This window comes from Neolamprologus multifasciatus, chromosome 12 (genome assembly GCF_963576455.1).
Source record: "Neolamprologus multifasciatus chromosome 12, fNeoMul1.2, whole genome shotgun sequence".
NCBI classification, from domain to species: Eukaryota; Metazoa; Chordata; class Actinopteri; order Cichliformes; family Cichlidae; genus Neolamprologus; species Neolamprologus multifasciatus.
In genome coordinates, this window is record NC_140450.1 from 7,587,062 (window position 1) to 7,609,601 (window position 22,540).

At 37.6% G+C, this 22,540-nt stretch overlaps 1 protein-coding gene across 1 annotated transcript; it reads left to right on the top strand.

Moving 5' to 3' along the window:
- Nucleotides 1-32: 32 nt before the first annotated feature.
- Nucleotides 33-22,518, top strand: lrrc74b (leucine rich repeat containing 74B). Its single transcript, XM_085181040.1, has 10 exons — nt 33-861; nt 1,696-1,864; nt 2,333-2,475; nt 8,260-8,392; nt 12,179-12,385; nt 14,475-14,584; nt 17,223-17,338; nt 18,646-18,724; nt 20,139-20,234; nt 20,317-22,518. The coding sequence occupies exons 1-10, from the start codon at nt 763-765 to the stop codon at nt 20,431-20,433; spliced, it is 1,269 nt and encodes a 422-aa protein (XP_085037166.1). The 5' UTR covers nt 33-762; the 3' UTR covers nt 20,434-22,518.
- The last annotated feature ends 22 nt before the right edge of the window (nt 22,519-22,540 follow it).

Sequence of the window (22,540 nt, forward strand, 5' to 3'; positions counted from 1 at the left end):
CCCTGGACTGTAACAACTTTGTTGAGAGGTTCTTATTTTTCGGTGTTTGCATATCGCTGCTGCTATGAACAACTCTGATCCAATCAGCCTCTGCTATAATGACCTTTGTTGTGTACTTAATTGAGGGTATTCCATTTAATGCATCAGCTGCAAGGACTTTGCATTTACTTACAAATAAAGAGAAACATTTACAGAATATGTAAACACATTTGCTTGGTTTGTTTTTCTTGTTTATATAAGAAAGAAACCAGAGTGGAAAGGTTTATTCAGCCAGTAGAAAGTGTTTAAGGTTGAGGCATTTTAGTTCGGGGGTGAGGTGCACAGTTTATGAAGCAAACAATCCATTTACTTCCCCCTCCTCCTTTTCTTCCTCCTGTAAATGTTGGTTGTCATGGTTGAAAGAGTCGGCACTCAGAGTACTGAGAGTGCCATGACAACCTGTCAACAAATCAAGCCATCCAAACATGACTAAAGAACTCTGATTGGTGACTTACAGTCAGGTAGTGAAGCCCTAGCCTTTTACCACAGCAGAGTTTGCCAAGACCTTTAAGTAAGCTCGGTTGCGAGAAGACATAGTGCACCAAATCCTGCTGAAATTCAGTGCAGTGATTGAGCTCATAACGCAAATATTTTACTTGCCGTTTGGATCTAAAAGCGCAAAAAAAGGACAGAAGGGAAAAAGAAAGAAATTACTAATGAATTTCTGCATAAAGGTAGCAAAATAGTTGTCTTAGTATCAATATTACAGCTATTATCAGTGTCATGCTTCATGGGAAGAAGTTGGCCAAGCAGGTGCTGCTGCCGTCTGTGCTGGAAGACGATGACGCAGAAACAGAAAGTGGGAAGCTGCAGCTGGGGGAGGTAGGAAACCGACTATGCAGCCAAGTTTGCAAACTCTTGAGCAAGGGAAGTGTGAACGACCAGGTAGGTAAGATTAGATTCTTAAGACTGTTCAAAGGCAGAATTTCAAAAAGCTCGAGATTAAATGAGATATAGGAGAGGGACTTTGGGTGAGAACTGAAAGCATGTTATAGACCTGTAAGAGCATAAAAGGGCATAATAGGTTTTAGAAATTGAGATCTTAACCAAATCTCTAGGCACGTCTAAGCACTTTCCTTGCCCTGGGCAAGGAAACACAGCCTCAAACGTACAGACTAAAGACCTGCTGCTTCCTTTTATAGACTGCTCTTTTGACCTGTGTACTCACATGAATGTATTTAAAAGGAGGGCCTCAAAGTCATGTCCTTGTGTTTTAATTACACTTTTGGGTCCCACTGTATGAGAAATTCACTATCAGAGCTGTGCCTGAACATGTGCAGGACCTGTTCTGCTATGCTAACTAATTCTACTTATGTATTCTGGAAATAACAATATAAAGCATCACTGACTGAGACATATGTGAATGTGCCATAAGCTTAGAAATAAAAGGAGTGAAAGAGAGCAAAAATAGCTTGTGGTTCAAGAGGTTAAAGAGAGGTGGGAAGAATGGAGTGGGAGGATAGGGAAGTACTTGCAAAGATTATAAAAACAGAAGGATACAATCTTAAAGACACAAGCCCACACTGATGAACTAAACACTGTAGGTATTGGTTTTATTCTCCTGGCAGTAAAATCAATCAACTCTGCTCACACAGGCTGCATACAACAGACAGGTTTGACGAGTCACGATGTCTTGCTTTCTCATTTTCCATCTAGCCAAGAATGAGCCAGACAGAGGTTGATATGCGTGGGCCAAAAGACCAACACTCAAGCCCTGACAGGAACGTGCTAGGCACAAGACACGAGGAAGACGAAGAAAAGGAGCCTGAAGTACAGGAGTGCTTGAGCTCTGATGAGGACTATGATACAGATTTGGAGCTTGAAGGTATAATTTAATTTTGGCAACTGAAAGGAGATCAATTGGGTTGGATAGTTACAATATTTTATCATGTTTTGATAGCAAGTCTTAATTTGCTCTTGTTCACACCATGTAAGATAAGGCAAAGCCCTCTTGTCACCCATCTGTTTTTTTCCTATCTGCCTTTCCATTTTCTCAAACACCAAATGACTTTTAAAAAAAAGACACTCCTACATGCACCCACCCACATATGTGGAGTCCTATTCTGCATGTTAATGATTTCATCTCAGTCTTTGTGTCAGGCTTCCTTTTCACCAGAAATGAAAACCATCTGGTATGAATGAGCTTTCCTGACAGGGCAAAATCAACAACAAGAGATATTTCAATGTCCCACTCAAAAGGTCCTTCAATGGGAAAATGTGCAATATCACTCCTTTTTACACAAAAGGTATGGAGCGTGAGCGACTGAGACAGAGTGCTGTCTTTATGTTGCAGGTAAGGAGGCAGCATACGATCTGACGGGGCAGACATGCTACATGACAGCATGTAAAACGTTCCGGGTGGTCCCTGCCTCTTATTTCCTGCAGCATATGCAAAATAGCACGCTGGTTATGATGCATCGCGGCCTGGGGCCTCAGGTATAGTAAAAAAATAAGGCAAAATTATTACAATTATTAGAAAGACAAAAAGGCTGATACTTTCATGGAAGGCTTGGGAGTTTGAGTTTCTGGTGACAAAAGAAAAGATTGTCAATAGTGCAGGGGAAGATGATTAATTTCTTTATTCTGTAGCTCTTTTTCTCCCTAAATGTTCCTATTTTATTATTGTTTTAAGAAATATGTTTATTGTTAGTATTATAATTAATAATAATGCAATAATGATAATAATAATAATATTACCAACGAAAACATTAATACATGTTATTAATAAGCGCATCTATGTCAGGTAATTAGGATTACTGGAAACACCAGGGAACACAGCTGAACAGAATCTAGCTAACAAAACAAGAGAAGGAAAACTGAACATTGCATACACAGCACAGGAGACTATCAAAATAAGACAGGAAGTAACACACACACCGACAGCAAGACAGACACGTGAACTTAAATGTAATGGAATGAGTTTCCTCCATTTGTTGATAATGGTAAATGGCCTGCATTTGTATAGCGCTTCACACTACATTCAGTCATTCACCCATTCACACACTGGCAATGGCACGCTACATTGTAGCCACAGCTGCCCTGGGGCGCACTGACAGAGGCGAGGCTGCCGGACACTAGCGCCACCGGGCCCTCTGACCACCACCAGCAGGCAAACATGGGGTTAGTATCTTGCCCAAGGATATTTGGAGCCAGGAGACAGCCTGGGATCGAACCACCGACCTTCTGATTAGTGGCTGACCTGCTCTGCCACCTGAGCTACAGCCACCCCATAATAATAATGAAAGAAAGTATACTATTTCTTTTAAATACCTCAAAATTGCAATATCTCATTTTACTGTTTGGGTAGAACTAAATTGCAACACGAAGTAGGGCAGAATGATGTTAGGTCAGAGGACATCTTTGTATTCCTGGCCACCTGGCAAATGTAAATTCAGCTTTTTCCTCTCTTGGTAACTGCTTTTTAGTTTGAGGGAAATGCTGGGCCTCGGTAGTGTCTAGTGGCCAGTTGAATACTTAAGATACAAAATGCAGTTTTTATGTGATGCATCATAACCAGCGTGCTATTTTGCATATGCTGCAGGAAATAAGAGGCAGGGACCACCCGGATTGTTTTACACGCTGTCATGTAGTATGTCTGCCCCGTCAGATCGTATGCCACCTCCTTACCTGCAACATAAAGACAGCACTCTGTAATGACTTTCACTCTAAGGCTTTGTAATTCTTTTTGGACAAATAAATGTCAACGATTTTGTTTCCCAGCTGTTCTTGACTTTCTTTAAGTCACTGCATGATTTGTTGTTTTTTCTATTTAAGCGATTTATTGATTTGACAGGTGTAGCAGTAATTAGGCAAAGGTATGGCTAAAGAAATTAGACTTAGCTTTTCAAAAAAATCTGTTTATTCACAGTTTATTCATGAGTTATAAATGTGGGCAATTACTTTCTCACTTGGGGCCAGGTAGTTCTGGATAATCATCACATAAAAACTGCATTTTGTATCTACAAATATGCCAAAAAAAAAACAGAGAGAGGGAAAATAAATCAGGAAAGAGCCAGAAAAAAGTGTTAGCATAAAACTAAACTGGTAGTTTGGCTGCAGCTGACTGTTATTTTCAGTGATAGAAAGTAGTCAACTGGCCACTAGACACTACCGAGGCCCAGCATTTCCCTCAAACCAAAAAGCAGTACCAAGAGAGGAAAAAGCTGAATTTACATTTGCCAGGTGGCCAGGAATACAAAGATGTCCTCTGACCTAACATCATTCTGCCCTACTTCGTGTTGCAATTTAGTTCTACCCAAACAGTAAAATGAGATATTGCAATTTTGAGGTATTTAAGTCTACATAAAAGAAATATTATACTGAAGATAAAAATTTTAACTGCTTTCCATCAGCTTTGTATTCATTATATTCTGTGCAATTTGGGATTTACAGTAATCAAACTATATTAATATCAGTGGTTCTCACAACAGCTGTGGAGTGTTATTACCCCAGCTAAGAAACCACAAATTAAACTGGGGACTGAAACCAAACCTTATAAAAAAAAAAAAGGGGGGGGGGGGGGTATTTCAATAATTGAGTAATCTAAGTAGTTAGAAGTTAGAAATTTAAAATTTAATTTAATAAATTCAAGTAGTTTTAGAATTTTGTTCCAAACTGACCACACGAGAGAAACAGCCACACTGTGTTTAAAATAGTCATTGCAGCACTTTATGATTTCTCCCTTAGTGCATTTCATTTATTAGACCTGTCAATCTACACCCTCAGCAGATATGCTTGGAACATTTCAAAGCAGACAATACAGCTAATTTTTTTCTCAGTTTTTAACCTTATCAGGGTCACTGAAAACATTTTTATCTGGTGTTAAAAAGTCAACACATCATTCAACATATTTCTTTCTGGCTTTAAACAGACTTTAAAGAGATGGTTTTCAAGATATTGAGGGTTAGGTACCAAAGAAAATGATGACACCATTATAAAACCGCGGTCATGCTGTATTAAAAACTGATACAGAAGGTTCAGGCCAACCCCCACAACCCTTCTCTTTTTGTGTAGAATGGAAGAATATCTCCCTTTTCTCTCCCTGGCTCACTCATCAGATCAGTTTCACTTGATGGAGGATATTTGAAATGAACCAACTGTGCAAAGGTCCTCACATGCGTGTGAAAACATGCGTGTGAGTACCAGCTAGGCATGTTCAAAATGATTATCTTGTAACAGTACTTTAGATTAATCCAGGCTTTTACTCTGTGAATGATATGCTAATTCAAAGTCACATGGCTCCTTCAGGATAGATGATCATGAGATCACTAGTAGTCAGTTCTGTGTCCAAGTCCAGCGCATTCGAGATTCAAAGATTTCAGTTCTTTTCCAAGGACACGGAACATAAATGGATCATCCCCAACACTTAATCATCTGTCTCCTATTGTGCTGATCCTCCTCCCAACAAAATACTTTAAACCAACCGAAAAGTTCACTGTGGTAGCAGTAGCAGTGATGCTACCTTGTAAGTTTTATTAATAAAGTAAGCTATTGCTTCTTGGTGAGAAAAACACAAACAAATAAACACCATTGCATTGTTCAGATCATTTTCATTTCCATGCACTGACTGCAGCTTAGATCTTTTGAACAAGGTGATGTAGATGATTTAGATGTTGGTAACATCTCATTTAACAAATACAAGCAACGAGCTTATTAATTTGAAGAGCAAGAGCCATAGCCAGCCTTAAAGCTAGGTATTGTTGATTTTTCTTCTCTCCACTATTTTGTAAACCTAATGTGCAAAGTTTGCAAGCGTCCTTGGTCAAATTTGTGGTAAAGTTCTTTGCAGCTAACAGATACTTATCAAACAAGCACGATTTGCATTTCACTGGGATGTTTTTCTTGTCTTAGCTAGTGGTAATGACCATTAAAGTTGCAGTAATGGATTTTTAGATGAGATAATAAAATATGCTATCAGGATTTTTACCTTAAAACATGTACCAAATCTACTCAAAACTATTGTTTTTCCTACATGATCTCCATACATTTGATTTATGCAGTAAGCGGTACTGTTAATTGTCACATTTTATCCTAAAGCCCCATTACGCTTTTCCCGCATCCCGTCTACAGTACTTGTTGTTGACAACATTTGGCAGTTCCGTTTGTAACAAGATAATCAATGTTATGACTTACCTGTCAGTTGTTTTCATTTTGTGCATACATAGCTTTAATGCTGTAGTCTGTTATATAGACCTCACCAATACTTACTCCAGTATTTCACCTCTTAAGAAAACAAGCTTCTGTTCTTCTATTTTCATTCTATTGATCTATGCTGATAGAGAAAACCTATTTAATTACATGGTCCTGCACATTAGAGACAAGATTATTATGGTGTCACAACCTGAAATAAACAGATTTGCACTACATTTAGTATTAAACATTAACATTTCCATACATATACACACAGTGTTGGGGAGTAACGGAATACAAGTACCGCTGTTACGTATTTAAAATACAAAATATGAGTAACTGTATTCCGTTACAGTTACCGTTTTAAAAGGTGGTATTTAGAATACAGTTACTTTGTTGAAATAAATGGATTACACGGCGGTACTTTCCTGTTTCATATTGTGGCGGGTCAGGACTGTTTGGGTTTTGTTTCACAGCTACATTCTGTTGTTGTTCCAGGCGGCAGCGTTACGGTTGCCATGGTTACAGGGTGACGCTCTCTCTCTGCGTGTTTCCTGGGTGAGAGAGGCCTTTTTGTTGTTGTTGTGCTAAGCTAATAGGCAGAATGCTACCGGTATAGCTCTAAAGAATGTAGTATCATGGGCAGTGTAGTCCGTGCTGCAGGGAGAATGGACTGTCATACCCGTTATGTGTCTGTGAGCGAGGGATGGAGAAAAAGGAAAAGTACGAGCTGTCATCGAGCAAAAACGGGAGCTGGAAGCATGTAAATATAATAATAACCACTGCAGCCAAGAAGAGTGCCTGACGAGCCCAGTTGTAAGTAAGCTATTAAGACTCGACTGTACACCGTGTTCATGTTTTCCGCTGAAACAATAAGTTCCGTTGGAGCAGCCTTTCAACGCCTCTCTCTGTCTCTCGCAAGCAGAGTTGACCCAGACAACAAAGTAAAGCTAGTTTTCAGCTAGGAGCCCGACACAGAACGCACCGTATTAGCCAGAGGTCCCTTTACTACTGTTCGGAGCCGCGAACCTTTAGTAACAGTAATAAATCACAGCAATAGTACATTCATGTAGTTGTAAAAAGCATGATAACATATTAAGTAATCCAAAGTATTCAGAATACGTTACTCTCATCCAGTAACATAACGGAATATGTTACAGAATACATTTTGGGGCATGTATTCTGTAATGGAATATATTTTAAAAGTAACCTTCCCAACACTGACTACACATCATTAAGGTTTCTTTATTATCCTTACAATATACTCATTTAAAAAAAGAAGAAGCACAAAACATTAAACAAAACAAAATTTAAAATTGTATTTTTGTCAGTTATGACCGCTATCTATCCCTAGTAATCGATAATAATTACTGTCTTTTTTTTTTTAATAGTAATCAGTGTAAAATACCTCTTTGGTTTTATATATCCGACTGAGGTAAGAGTACATTCTTTCCAAAACTGAAACTGGTCAGGCAGGGGCTTTCAGCTGCTGCACTGTTTGACATTTTTACAGGCTTGCACTGCTCTATAATGGTGTAAATGAAAGTTATAAAAAATAAATTTGTTCCTTAACCAGCTCATTCCGTAGGTTGCAGCACCAGGAACGTCATTCAGACAGATTAAATTGGATTTTAAATATGTCTTTATCTGTCAAACACAAAGGGTAAAATAACAAAGTGTGACTTCCAAAGGTTATCTGTTTTATGTCTTGGAAATTGATACGCTTTTTAAATCTTACAGAAATTTACTTTGCTTGCATTTAAACGTGCTATACCCCAATGAGGCAGATTCTGTCCTATTTATCATCAAGTCGACTCAGTTAAGGCTTCATGCACTCAACTTTCTCATTAGCCATGCTAGAAACAATAATTTTCATGTGCTGTGAGTTTCATTTCTGACCTACGCCTCCACATCGCTCCCTTCTGCTTCATTTGTCTTGTACAGGTTTAATATTCCCCTCTCTCTCTCTCTCTGCCCACCTGTGTGAGTACATCTTTTAACAGGAATGCAGATAAGAATGTATACTGCTGTGAACAAACAGAAGAAATTCACTTTGAGGATGGGTTGGGGGGTATGGTTGTGTATTTTCAGGGCACCAAAGCACTGGCGGTTCCCCTGGTAACCAACACTTCAATACTGCGGCTGAACCTGCGAGATAATTGGATGGAAGGCATGGGTGGAGCTGCTATAGCTGAGATGTTAAAAGGAAATTGCTACATTACAGGTGGTTTTACTGTGATTTACTGTGGACTCAACACGTTGTGTTCTTTTTTTCTTTATACTTCTTAATGGCAAAGGTGGGACCCCAACATCAACATATTCAACATTTTCCGCCAATAAATATAAAACACTTACCATCTCAAGTTTCCCTTTTATATCTGTTCTTTCTCATATTGCACTAGTTGTATGTGCAGTTTGGAACATGAGAAAACTCTAAGGAGAAGAACACCTATATATGGTTCCTCTACATATCATTATACCGAAGCCTTAAAGTCCCATAAGGTGAAATTTATCCTATACACAAGATAATTGTAAGAACAAATCATTATACTGTGCAAGAAATTTCAATTTCCTGTAGGAACATGTTACTTTGTTGCAATTTATAATAAGAACTTGTGCAAACAACTTCAGATGCACACAGTCACATATTAGAGACAACACAGCTAATCAAGTTTTAACTCAGGAATGTCATGTTGTTTTTATGTATTTTTTACATAACATATTATATATTTGTCTGATAATTTCCACATTTTGTCTGATCAGTTCCTAACAACATTTAAATTTACAATAATGGATCACACCGCAGTGGGGAATACATTTCATCACAGTAGATATCTTACTGAAAGTGCAGTAACTAGTTTACCAATATAATTCCTCCATTGTTATCTTCTTCAATGCTATGTGTCAACATACTACAGACCAGCTACCTGAACTTTACCCCCACAAAGGTTGATTATCTCATTAATAAATTTACATCTTCACTGTATATGATTCCAGATACAGTAGAAAATGAAAAAGCATCAAATCACAAGTATTTAATTCTCTGGTATAACTTTCAAAAATACACCATAAAAGAGATAACCTGTAAGCTGGAGTGGAAATTGTCTCACCAATTTAGAAGATCATCATTTAGAAAATAGTTTGTTGCTCTATAAAAAAAAATAAAAATAAAAAATCCACAAAGCTAGAACATCTTCATCACTCATTGAAAAAATAAGAACATCTGAGTTGGCTTCAGTACTTCCTCCAAATCATCAATGTGTTTTTTTTAGATCCCATTCCTACAAGAGTGTTCAAAGAAGTCCTACCATTAACCTTTAAGGCTTCAATCCTAAATATGTCTCTATTAAGCTACATATCACGGGCCTTTTAGATGGCAGTAGTTAAACCACTATTTAAAAAGACATCACTTGACCCAGCTGTCTTAGCTAATTATAGGCCAACCTCCAACATTCTTATTATCTCAGAAATTCATGAAAGAGTAGTTGTAAAAAAGCTAACTGATCATCGGTTGAGGAATGGTTAATTTAAAGAGTTTTAGTCAGGTTTCAGAGCTCATCACAGCACAGAAACAGCTTTAGTGAATGTTACAAATTATCTTCTTATGGCCTCTGACAATGGACTCATCTCTGTGCTTGTCCTGCTAGATCTCAGTACAGCATTCAATACTGCTGACCATAATATTTCATTTTTATTATATATTGTATTACAGGTACTGTGCTGAATCATATCTATCTAATATACTCCTATTTGATCATGCAAATGGAGAGTCCTATTCACACGCTAAGGTTAATTATGGAGTTGCACAGGGTTCCTTGTTAGGACCAATTCTGTTTACGTTACACATGCTTCCCTTAGCCAGTGTTATTAGAAGGTATACCATACATTTTCACTACTATGCAGATGATACCCAACTTTTTGTATCCATTAAGCCAGCCTCAAAATCTTAGAAATATTGTATCTAAACAGATGCTTACTCTGGATGGCATTACCCTGGCCTCCAGTAACACTGTGAGGAATCTTGGGGTTGTTTTTGTCCAGGATTTGTCCTTCAGTACACATACTGAAAAAAACATGTAGGACTGCTTGTCTCAGACAGATGCTGAAATACTAGTTCAAGCATTTATTACTTCTAGGCTGGACTACTGTAATTTGTAACTCTCTGAAAATCCTTCAGTTTATCTAAAATATTGCTTGTAATTCCTAGGGTATGTAAATGCAGAATGGGAGGCAGAGCCTTCAGCTTCCAGGCCTCTCACTTTGGAACCAGCTACCAGTTTGGACTCGGGAGACAGACACTCTCTCTACTTTTAAGATTAGGCTTAAAACTAACCCTAACAGCAGATGGCCTCCCCTCCCTGAGCCTGGTTCTGCCAGAGGTTTCTTCCTGTTAAAAGGGAGTTTGTCCTTCTCACTGTCACCAAAGCACTTATCATCTGATATGATTGTTTGGGTTTTCTCTGTTTTCTATGTATTATTATGGGGTTTTTTTTCACCCTACAGTACAAAGTGCCTTGAGGCTACTGTTGTTGTGATTTGGCGCAATACAAGTCAAATTCAATTAAATTGATCTGAATTGATTCAAATAATTTCTGCTCATACAAGAGTGTATGGCTCACAGTTTATATGGATCCTGTGTCTAGCAGTAAGAATGTCATTGTAAGACCCTAAGAAGCTAAAATTTGATTAGTGAAGTTCTCTCTGGTCTATGCTAGTTGCATGCATCTCAAGTTGCTTGAGATATATCTGAATATCTGTATGCACGTGGTAATGAACTGTTCCTACAGTTTAATAGTCATGTGTTCACAAGATTAAAACAAAAAACAAAAAAAATCACCTTCAGGCACTTTGGGGGTTTTATACTGTTGAACTTTTGTCATAAACCTAATTTTACAGCCCAAGTAATCTTTAGAAGGATATGAAAAGTAAATGAGTCATGTTTACTGAAAAACACAGTGATACCATGCTGTTATAATCAGCAGGCTATCAAGCTCCATTGACCTCTCTATCATGTTTATGTGAACAATAAAGATAATCTGTTTCTGTTGAGGCTGACAGAATTGTTGTAAGTATAAAACTGGTTTAAACAGAACATTTGACCTGATGACTTATAGAAAGTGAAGGGATCACTGAATACAAGATAACGGTGGAGGTCAGCGTGAATGTCTGTAAATGTGCACACTTACAAAATGTTTTACTGAGAGACACAAATGTTGACCTAAGGGTGGTGCTTGAAGAAAACTAGCTTATTGGGATTCATCATTACAGCAGTCTATCCAGTCCGTTTCAGTAAAAGCCAAAGCATGTTGCAGCTGGTGCTGGTGCTAGATAAAATATTAGGGATCAGGAGAAGTAGTTATAATTCAGTCTCGGGGAGGATAGGAATGCCTGTTATCTTGAACCCAATTGCTGGTCCAGTTGATTTCCTGCAGTTGAAATGCACATTGTCACTATATACTGAATGCATTATTTGTCAGTTACTTTTGTGTAAATAACTTTAAGTAGTATTTGTCTTTCCAAATGCATTTTCAGATGGTGATAAGCCATCACAAAATCCAACTTAATTAATTTTTAATTTAAAAATTATTTTATTAACTTAAATAGCATGCAATAGCTAGGAAGGTCATTTCAGACACATTGCTGTAGTAGTGACAGTATCTAAAAACAGTGATTTATTTTTCAGATTCAAAAGCTTTATTAAATGCACTCCCCAGCTAAACCTTTCGCATTTAAACTGAATTTTCCTCTACCTCCTCCCAAAGGAAATTTACTCCAAAAATAGAGACAGTATGTGAGAAATATGTGAAATTCAGAAAAAATAAAGCAGAGGAAATGATTCATCTTTTTTTGTGAAATACTGTACTGCAATAATGACAATTACCAAATGCTCAAAAACATTTTGAGAATGCTATTTGGTCTTTTTGGAACCTTCTTGTGTTTAGTTTACTTGCCACTTTTTATTGGTCTCTTTTCACCTTGCATGATGTTTCAATTTGTGTGTCAATCCCAGAGGTGGACCTGTCCAATAACAATCTTGAGGTTTATGGAGCCAAAGCCATAGCTGGTATGCTTAAAGAGAACAGCACCCTGGTGAGCCTCATTCTGTCAGGAAACCATTTCACAGACCGGTCCACTGAACACCTCTGCCCAGCGCTGATCACCAACACCAAACTACAGCACCTCGACCTCAGCTACAATGCTCTGGGGGAGAGTGCAGGTAGCAAAGTAATTAGTTTTGTAAAGGTCTCATAGTTTCTATAAGGCTGTAGCCTTTCAAAGATTGAAACAGTACCCATGACTCCAGTTTTTATTAAGATGATATTAAAGATTTGTGCAAGAGATACAGTTTTTCACATATTTTCCATTAACAGCACCAGATAACTGAACTTCAGGACCCAGAAATTATATGTTGCATCAATAAATCGCAAAAGACATTAAGGCAGTGTGGGGAATAGGATGTAAATCCTTTTTCTTTGCTTTTCATCTTAATTTGGGCCTTTAAAAATATCTGCCCTCTGATTTCCTGATTTCCACGAGAAACCAGCAGCAGAGATTAGAAGGCACAGACAAGATCCATTACTAATGTTGGCCTAAGGTGTAGCTGCTAGTTTTAATTTTGGTTAGCCAGATAGGATTAAAGGGTTAACTGGGCAAACTGGAGAGCACAGTCCAAAATATTAGTGTAGACTACTACAATTTCCTATATAATTGTCCTGTAATTTCACTTACAGTGTAGATAAAACCATTGAAAATATAAGGCACACAACTATTTAAATTTCTCTTTCCATCTTTTGAAGATGTTTTTTTAAAGACTAGCAAAATAATTTATTTAAGGATTTTATTGCCTAAAATCAACGTTATTCTGTGTTTACTTTTCTTTTTTTATTTGTAAATAAATGAGTAGAACAAAATTGATATAGGATTTTTAAGGCCAAGAGATAACAATACAGAAAATTGTATATACATATTAGCCAGTATTCATTTTTCTTTCAGACACACAAAACATAAACAGATTTCCTAGCATTTGTTATCTATAGTTATTTGTCTAGAGTGCCCTCTGTTGGACAAACGATGTAATGCCAATACTCATAACATGGCTAAAGAATGTTTCTCCCACTACTTATTTTTTTTTAATCACACGTTATAAATACTGATATCTGTAGATCAGCAAGTAGTAATATCGGCCTTTGTATCAGCCCACCCATAAATTGGTCGGATACTATGAATGATTTTCAATATGCCAATAGCTGCTGAAGTCATCGTATATGCTATTTTTGCTCTCTTTTCCATTTATAATTAATGTACAATAAAGGCCTGTGAAGTGACTATTACTGTTAAAAGTGCAGATTTATTTAACATTAAGACTATGCTGTATGTAAGCATGTAAGCAGAAGGGGGGTGGGAGAGGGGTTCTGCTGTCATAAAAGATTTTGCCATAATGGTGCAGCCTTATCTCCAAGCAGTCATAAGACAGCATGCGGCAGCAGATTGTGGCATTCAAAGGTCAAGCACATTTCGCCTTCATTAAAACCTCTTTCAATTATCATGCGGATGAGCTTTGTGACAGGTACCTTGTGGAAGAATGGCAGACCAGAGCAGTAAGCATCTGATATAGATAATTGAAAATAAATCTACATGAGGGAAAGGGGACACCACCATATCTTATCGCAATGATTCATCATTGCAGACGACATCTATTCTGTCTTCCTCAATGCTTCTGCTGATATGTCAAAGTACATTTTCATGTGTTTTAAGCGCACTCGAGCATGTACCAAAAGTGTAGCAGTCAAACACACTGACATTCATGCTATGGCATTATGGCTTTTCTAGCTGAGCACATTATCTTGAGTGATTATGAACCACAGAGTGTCATGCAGTTTTTTATATTTATGGAAAATGTCAGTGACATGATGAGGGGTATATATTTTTGTCCAGGATAGTTACCTCTATAGTCGTCACTCAGTAAAGCATTAAGGGAATATACTGGAGATGATACAGTGTTTTGAAGAGCAGAGTTTAAAAAAAAAAAAGTTTTTCTGACTATGTATAATAATTCATAAACATGTCTAAACTATCTTGTTACCATTTTTACACATTATATTATATTATATTATATTATGTGTATCTAATATATTAGATACACATTATAATTATTCATGAATAATTAATAAACAGACTCACTTTTTCTAAACAAGCCTTTATATGAGGATGAGTCCATTTCATTGTTTTAAAAATGCAATAATGCAACTATTTATTTTATCAGATTGCCCTGAATTATTCGTATGTTCATTTTCTATTTTCACAAGGGGAACACCTGGGAGATGCTCTGTCTGAGAACACCGGGCTGAGATCACTAAACCTGGCATGGAATTGCATTCGACAAAAAGGAGCAGCAATGCTGGCCAATGGTCTTGGGGTAATACACTTGGACATGAATGTGTAAACCCTATATTAGCTTTCTGACCTTATGCAAGACAAAGAAGATCTAATGGTACAGTGAAAAATAAGACTAAAGTACATTGATTAGTTGAAGCCATCAAATAACAAATTATCCTAAGTTAAAATAGCGGTACAGTGGGGCAAAAAAGTATTTAGTCAGCCACCGATTGTGCAAGTTCCCCCACTTAAAATGATGACAGAGGTCAGTAATTTGCACCAGAGGTACACTTCAACTGTGAGAGACAGAATGTGAAAAAAAAAAATCCATGAATTCACATGGTAGGATTTGTAAAGAATTTATTCGTAAATCAGGGTGGAAAATAAGTATTTGGTCAATAACAAAAATACAACTCAATACTTTGTAACATAACCTTTGTTGGCAATAACAGAGGTCAAACGTTTACTATAGGTCTTTACCAGGTTTGCACACACAGTAGCTGGTATTTTGGCCCATTCCTCCATGCAGATCTTCTCAAGAGCAGTGATGTTTTGGGGCTGTCGCCGAGCAACACGGACTTTCAACTCCCGCCACAGATTTTCTATGGGGTTGAGGTCTGGAGACTGGCTAGGCCACTCCAGGACTTTCAAATGCTTCTTACGGAGCCACTCCTTTGTTGCCCGGGCGGTGTGTTTTGGATCATTGTCATGTTGGAAGACCCAGCCTCGTTTCATCTTCAAAGTTCTCACTGATGGAAGGAGGTTTTGGCTCAAAATCTCACGATACTTGGCCCCATTCATTCTGTCCTTAACACGGATCAGTCGTCCTGTCCCCTTGGCAGAAAAACAGCCCCATAGCATGATGTTTCCACCCCCATGCTTCACAGTAGGTATGGTGTTCTTGGGATGCAACTCAGTATTCTTCTTCCTCCAAACACGACGAGTTGAGTTTATACCAAAAGTTCTACTTTGGTTTCATCTGACCACATGACATTCTCCCAATCCTCTGCTGTATCATCCATGTGCTCTCTGGCAAACTTCAGACGGGCCTGGACATGCACTGGCTTCAGCAGCGGAACACGTCTGGCACTGCGGGATTTGATTCCCTGCCGTTGTAGTGTGTTACTGATGGTGACCTTTGTTACTTTGGTCCCAGCTCTCTGCAGGTCATTCACCAGGTCCCCCCGTGTGGTTCTGGGATCTTTGCTCACCGTTCTCATGATCATTTTGACCCCACGGGATGAGATCTTGCGTGGAGCCCCAGATCGAGGGAGATTATCAGTGGTCTTGTATGTCTTCCATTTTCTGATGATTGCTCCCACAGTTGATTTTTTCACACCAAGCTGCTTGCCTATTGTAGATTCACTCTTCCCAGTCTGGTGCAGGTCTACAATTCTTTTCCTGGTGTCCTTCGAAAGCTCTTTGGTCTTGGCCATGGCGGAGTTTGGAGTCTGACTGGTTGAGGCTGTGGACAGGTGTCTTTTATACAGATGATGAGGTCAAACAGGTGCCATTCATACAGGTAACGAGTGGGGGACAGAAAAGCTTCTTACAGAAGACGTTACAGGTCTGTGAGAGCCAGGGATTTTCCTTGTTTGAGGTGACCAAATACTTATTTTCCACCCTGATTTACGAATAAATTCTTTACAAATCCTACCATGTGAATTCATGGATTTTTTTTTCACATTCTGTCTCTCACAGTTGAAGTGTACCTCTGGTGCAAATTATTGATCTCTATCATCATTTTAAGTGGGGGAACTTGCACAATCGGTGGCTGACTAAATACTTTTTTGCCCCACTGTATGTCAAATGAAAGTGGCTAAAAATATCACATCTGGTGTTAGGCATAAATAATTTACCAGTCAGGTAAAAATATTTAACTTCATGTGCACAACCAAAAAAATTATACTTGAATCTAGTAACCCTCCATTTTCTAACTCCACATCCCCGTTACATCAGATTTTGCACAACTTTCCCTAAAGCTATGAAAGGCTTTATATATATTCCTTATATCTGCATTTGTAACCAATGAAACCAGTAAAAAAAAACAAAAAAAAAAAACGTGAAAGTAAGTCCCTCTTTAAAATGGCCTTGAACTGAAAAATTGGGAATCCAATAAAAGGAAAGTACAAAAAAACGTTTGTGAACTGTGCCTTTGGCCACCCACCTTTAACAATATATTATACATAAAGCGATCTATTTATCTGAATTGATAATGACTGAAATTTTGGCTAAGTGGAGTGGAAACTCCCAAACCAGGGATACTTAGCTGGTAAAAGAATTATAACAACATCATAATGATGCTACACTGACATCAAAACCTATTAAGATTAATAATATGGTAATTGCTAATTGCAGACGACATCTCATATCTTGGCTGACTCCCTTATCCTGCTTTGTGAAGCAGCCCCCCAGGGAAGGAATTCATCAAGCATCTCACTGCAAGAGAAGCTATACAGTAGTTTTCCCTTCCCTATCTTATTGACCAACATGGCCAAGTGGACCCTGATCACTGGCAGGTGTGATTGATTCACTCCCTGGCAGGGATTTTTAATTCAGAATCTATACTGCACTGTCATTTTTAAAGTAAGATATTTCTTTTGTTGAGATTTAATCTTGTTAGAGAACTTGTTCAAGTTGTCCCTTTAAGTATTGATACATTCTTTTCTGTGTTTCAGGAAAATGTTTTTCTTAGAATACTGGATTTGTCATTTAATGGCTTCGGAAAAGAAGGAGCCAGTGCTTTAGGACAGGCTCTTAAAGAGAACAATGTTTTAGAAGAGTTAAATATCAGGTATGTGTCTCTGTTGTGTTACTATCAAATGATCAGATTAGTGAGTGATCATTTTCACAAATTAGAATTCACAATCTTATCTTTCACATTGTTTATAAACTTCCTGGCGAGTTCAAACTTCTCTTCCAGACTGATTCTAATAGATCTTAAATGGTGATTACTAGGGATGCAACGATACCAATTTTTTCAAACCGATACGATACCGATACTTGGATCTGAGTACTTGCCAATACAGAGTACAAAAACCGATACTTCTACCACACACACAAATACAATTAATTGGAAGACAGATTTTATTATATTCCCTGCCGATAAAAAATAAAATCTTAATAAAAATGACCACAAAAAAATTTCAAGTGAAAAATAAGCACTTCTGTTAAATTATTGCAGAGTCTCCACATTGTAATTTTACAAAATATCACTGAACTATTGGCACTGTCTCGAGCTTTCAGAATAATAAATAAACACTTCTGTTTGGAATAAAATAAATACAAATTAGGTTTGAGAATAAAATAAACATTTAAATTGTTGCAGAGTGTCCATATTGTAAACAAACAAACAAAATAACTAAAGTATTGTATACAGTATTGACGAACAAACTCCTCATCAGTCCACTGTGCCGTTAAACCGAGGACTGACATCGCGCACACACTGCTTGTCTTTACCTCTTCAGAAAGTTTTGGCACCATTATCTCCCTGATTTTCCACAACCGGCATTGGCTGGTCATCCAGAGCGATAAAATGAGTCAGAGCCTCTGTTATTTAAACTGCCCGTGGATTTTCTCTTGACATTTTTCATCGCTTTTCCAAAACCTGAGTTAAAGTTGGCTGTTGGCTGCTGACATTTTGTTTAGCCTAGCTACAGCAGCCTCCAGTTTCTCTTTTTTTATCTGGAGCCGCCAGTCTCACTCACCTAACCCTGTGCCTGTTTAGCGCAGATGTCCCCCTAGTGGCCAATCTAAAAACTACAACAGAAATGACAAGCCACCCTCTGATTAATGAAATAAGTTAGTATTGGTTCATGGTATCGGTTAACTTTTACGAGTATGAGTATACACACATTTTACAGTATCGGCCCCAATACCAGTATCGGTATCAGTGCATCCCTAGTGATTACCCTTTTTCTTAAAGAAAGAAATCAAATAATCCAGTTTCCTCTGCCATTTGCTTAACTTTTTTAGTAAACCAGAGCTTGCTTTACAAATTCACTTGGATGAATAATGCCATTTAAAAAAGTAACACTTTATGATTGCTTCCCTCACACTCCAACACACACTCTTGTTTTCTGCTTTTGTTTCTCGCCACAGTAACAACCGAATACCCCCTGAAGGAGCGATCCACCTCGCCATGGGCCTCAAAGTAAACAAGACAATCAAATCCCTGAATGTAAGCTGCTGAAAAGAGATTGGTTCTAGCTTCACGAGCAATGGGGGGCATCAGTGGATAAAATAGGATAAATAAATGGATCAGTGTACTTCATCTTAATGTAAATGCTCAAGCTGAATTGTCAGGTGCTCAGCTCAGCTGACTGAAAAAGTTATAGAGAACATGCTAAATTGAGTTAAATTCTGCCAGTCGGATACTGACTGCTTGTGCGCTCCTTCCTGTGTTCGACATTTTTCATAGCATAGAATTCTGGAAGTGTTCCTTAGTTCAGTTTCCCTGATAGACACCCTGTCTGTTTTTAAAGGCAGTGCTGCTCTAAGATACTCCTTTAATCATTTTCCTGACCTGTACTCAGTTTTTCCAGATGTTTCTTTTTAGTTAGCTTTGTTTTAGCCTTTTGCTACTCCTCTTTGGAGACGTGTTGCTAAATTAAAAATGGCATAATATTCTTCATGAAATAGTAAAATGTCTTGGTTTAAGCATTTGAATTGTTTTCTATCTTCTACTGTGAATAAAATATGAGTTTATGACATTTTTACATTTCATTACATTTTTTTGCTTTCTGTTTTATTTTGTTTCTTTTAACATTTTCATTTTGGAATTGTGTTTGCACCTATACTGACTTCATTATTTGAAATGCTGTGATGGTGGTGGTGTTAAGAAGGTGAATTTGTATCTGCTACTATTATTTCAGCTGTATTTTTCCTTGTATATTGTTTAGATGGACTCTGGAGAATTACATAATGCAAATTTTGAATTAAAATAATAATAGACCAAAACCATCCCAGGAATAAAGGAATAAGCTGGCATTTGGGGACATACCATAGATATAAATGAATGTCTACCTCTACCAGCTGGTTAGTTTAGTGGAGCATAAACACTGAAAAAATGTGGCTCTGTGATTGCACAGTCTGCCTACCACTGTCTGACGTGTTGTAGTTTGTCTAATCTGTAGAAAAACTAAAGCGTAAGGAAAAACAGTTTCTAGTTTTATGGGAATTACAAGAATTACTTTCTTGGCATTAAGCGTTATAACAGCAAAGACTCCAGGAAGTTATTGGTTCCTTCCCAGAACCCACATAAACAGCTAATTATAATTTTTACAAAAAAAATAAATAAAAATTGCATTCAACTAGTTAATTATTGAATTTCATAAGTGCAGAACCACGCTAAGTTAATTGACCAACTTCACGGGCACTGAACAGATGTGAGAAGTGATTTTGTCATTTAAATCTCCACCAGAATGCGAAAACATGATGAACTATTTTTTGTACATAGCTTCACTGAGGAGATATGATGATATGAAGGGTAGAAATATTTTTTTAAAGTCAATAATAGGAAAGTTCTTCATCACTTGCCTATCCAGAACATAACAATTTTTGCTGTTTTTTTCTTGTGTACTGTGTGTAACCAGATTGGTAGGAACCCCATCCTGAATGCTGGATGCTATGGGATCCTTAAATCTGTACAGGACAACCCAGATTCAGCCTTGGAGACTTTAGACTTTTCAGTAAGTCACACGTCTCAGGTCCTTGACATTTTTTCCAAGTGTTCTCTTATTCACTAGTTCCTCTGTGTATCACTTTCCCTAGGACATCACAGTAAGCCGGGATTTTGAAGACTTGTATACAGCAGTGAAAGAAATATTCCCTGCGCTTAGAGTAAATCATGGGGGCCGCTTTGGCACATTCAGCAAAGCAAAAGCTTGAAAAGTGTTACTGTAATTGCTGTACTTTTATTCCAGCAAAGATGGAAGAAATCTTGTCAAAGCCCTATGGACGTTTTCATCAACAGATAAACCAAAGGATGCATGCCTGCAAAAATATAACTTTTAAAAAGATGTCTTTTTTTTGTTGTTAAAGAGCCATGAGAGCATATCCTTCTGAATAAAATGCCATGTGAATAAATAAAACTTCTTAAATACCCAATCAATTGAAAATAAAGGCAATTCAGATGCTCATTTTCCAGTAGAAACACCATGTGTGTAGTGTTTAAAACAAATTTATTTGATGAAGTCATAGAAAATAGGCATAAAATAGAGGTATTGAGTATGATTCTTTTTAGATATGATCTGATTTGATGTTATATAATGTCAGTGGGTAGAATGATGGAGAGGATCAGAGAGCACTGTATTGTGTATGAAAAGAAGTGAAAGTGGGTTGCACAAAAAGGATTTAAGTACTGCATGACTAGTCTAATAGAAAAACCAGCTTTGAAAGAACAGTCCACTATTAGATAAGAGACCTGTTTACTGAGGCAGGACAACTCGAGCTGTGTTAGATACATACAGTGAGCTGTCATTTGTATGCATGTATCTCTCCCACACATCAAAATGATCTTAAGCCAAGGTATTTTATTCCAGAACACTGTATGTAATATGTAATGTATATGCATTTGAATACATTTGACAACTAATTGGTTTATTTTGGGGCTTTTTAATAGCTTGTAGGGATTTGGGTCATCTTATGACTACGTTTGCATATTTGTTCATTAACAAATAATCAATACTTATTACTACTTTAGTTACATATGTACTGTATCATAGAACGCAATAAACCCTTTGATCATTTGGCTGCATGCATCTCTTCCATACAACATAAAATGATTTTGAAATCAGTCAAACTATTGCATATGTGATAAACACTTACTGGCACAACTTCACCTCCTTTCAAAGTACATGGAGAGGAGCAATAGTGTAGAGATTGAAGCTTTTGTTGGGGGTCACAGACAGAAACCCATAAATAATAAAGTTGTTCTTCATACAACAAGTATTGCCACTGGAGTTTCAACCTCTTTACAGTTTGTTAGGTGCACCTGTTCAGTTGCTCTTAATGCATACACCAACTACATGGCAACACTTAGCTATGTAGACATGGTCACGATGACCTAGTGAGGATCAAACCAACCAACAGGATGAAAAAGAATGGGGATTTAAGTGTTTTTGAACGTGGTATGGTTGTTCGTGCCAGACAGACTAGAAACTACACTGGAATATTTCTGTATAACCTAAGGATTTCAGAAAGAATGGTCAGGAAAAAGAGAAAACGTCTCATGAGCATCAGTTCTCTTGGGGAAAAAACCATAAAACTGAGCTATGCAGAAGAGCGTCTAAGAATTGCATAACAAGTTAAACCTTATGGACTACAGCAGCAGATCACCTCACCAGATGCCACTCCTGAAAACACAAAACTAAACACCAAAATTGAACTAAAGATCAGAAAAACATTGTCTGGTCTGAGAGTGTGGCATATACAACATGAAAGCAATCCTGCCTTATATCAACGGTTCAGGCTAGTGGCAGTGTTGTGGAAGATTTGGACCCCTTATTTCCAAATGAGCACCAGCAGGTGGTAAAGACTCCCAAAAAACCACACAGGCTATTGTTGCTGTCCATGTTCATGCATTTATGTAGGGTGACCATATTTTGATTTCCAAAAAAGAGGACACTTGGCCCAGTCACGAAGAACTTTAAGAATACTGTTTGCTTAACGAAAACTTTAACATATTTAAACAATGCCTTCTCTGTGCTGTTATGTGAATGGTGAAATAAAAAATGTCATATAGGCTTTTACAAGTCAACAAGTGCAAAAAAAGTGGACGGTTGGTCATCCTAATTTATGACCACAGTGTACCCATCTTCTGATGGCTGCTTCCAGCAGAACAATGTAAAATATTACAAACTTTATATAATCTTAAACTGGTTTCTTGAACGTGACAGTGACTTCACTGTACTCAAAAGGCTTCTACAATCACCACATCTCAATCCAGAGCACCTTTGAGACTTGGGGGATGAGTAGGTCTGTGTGATACCGTCAA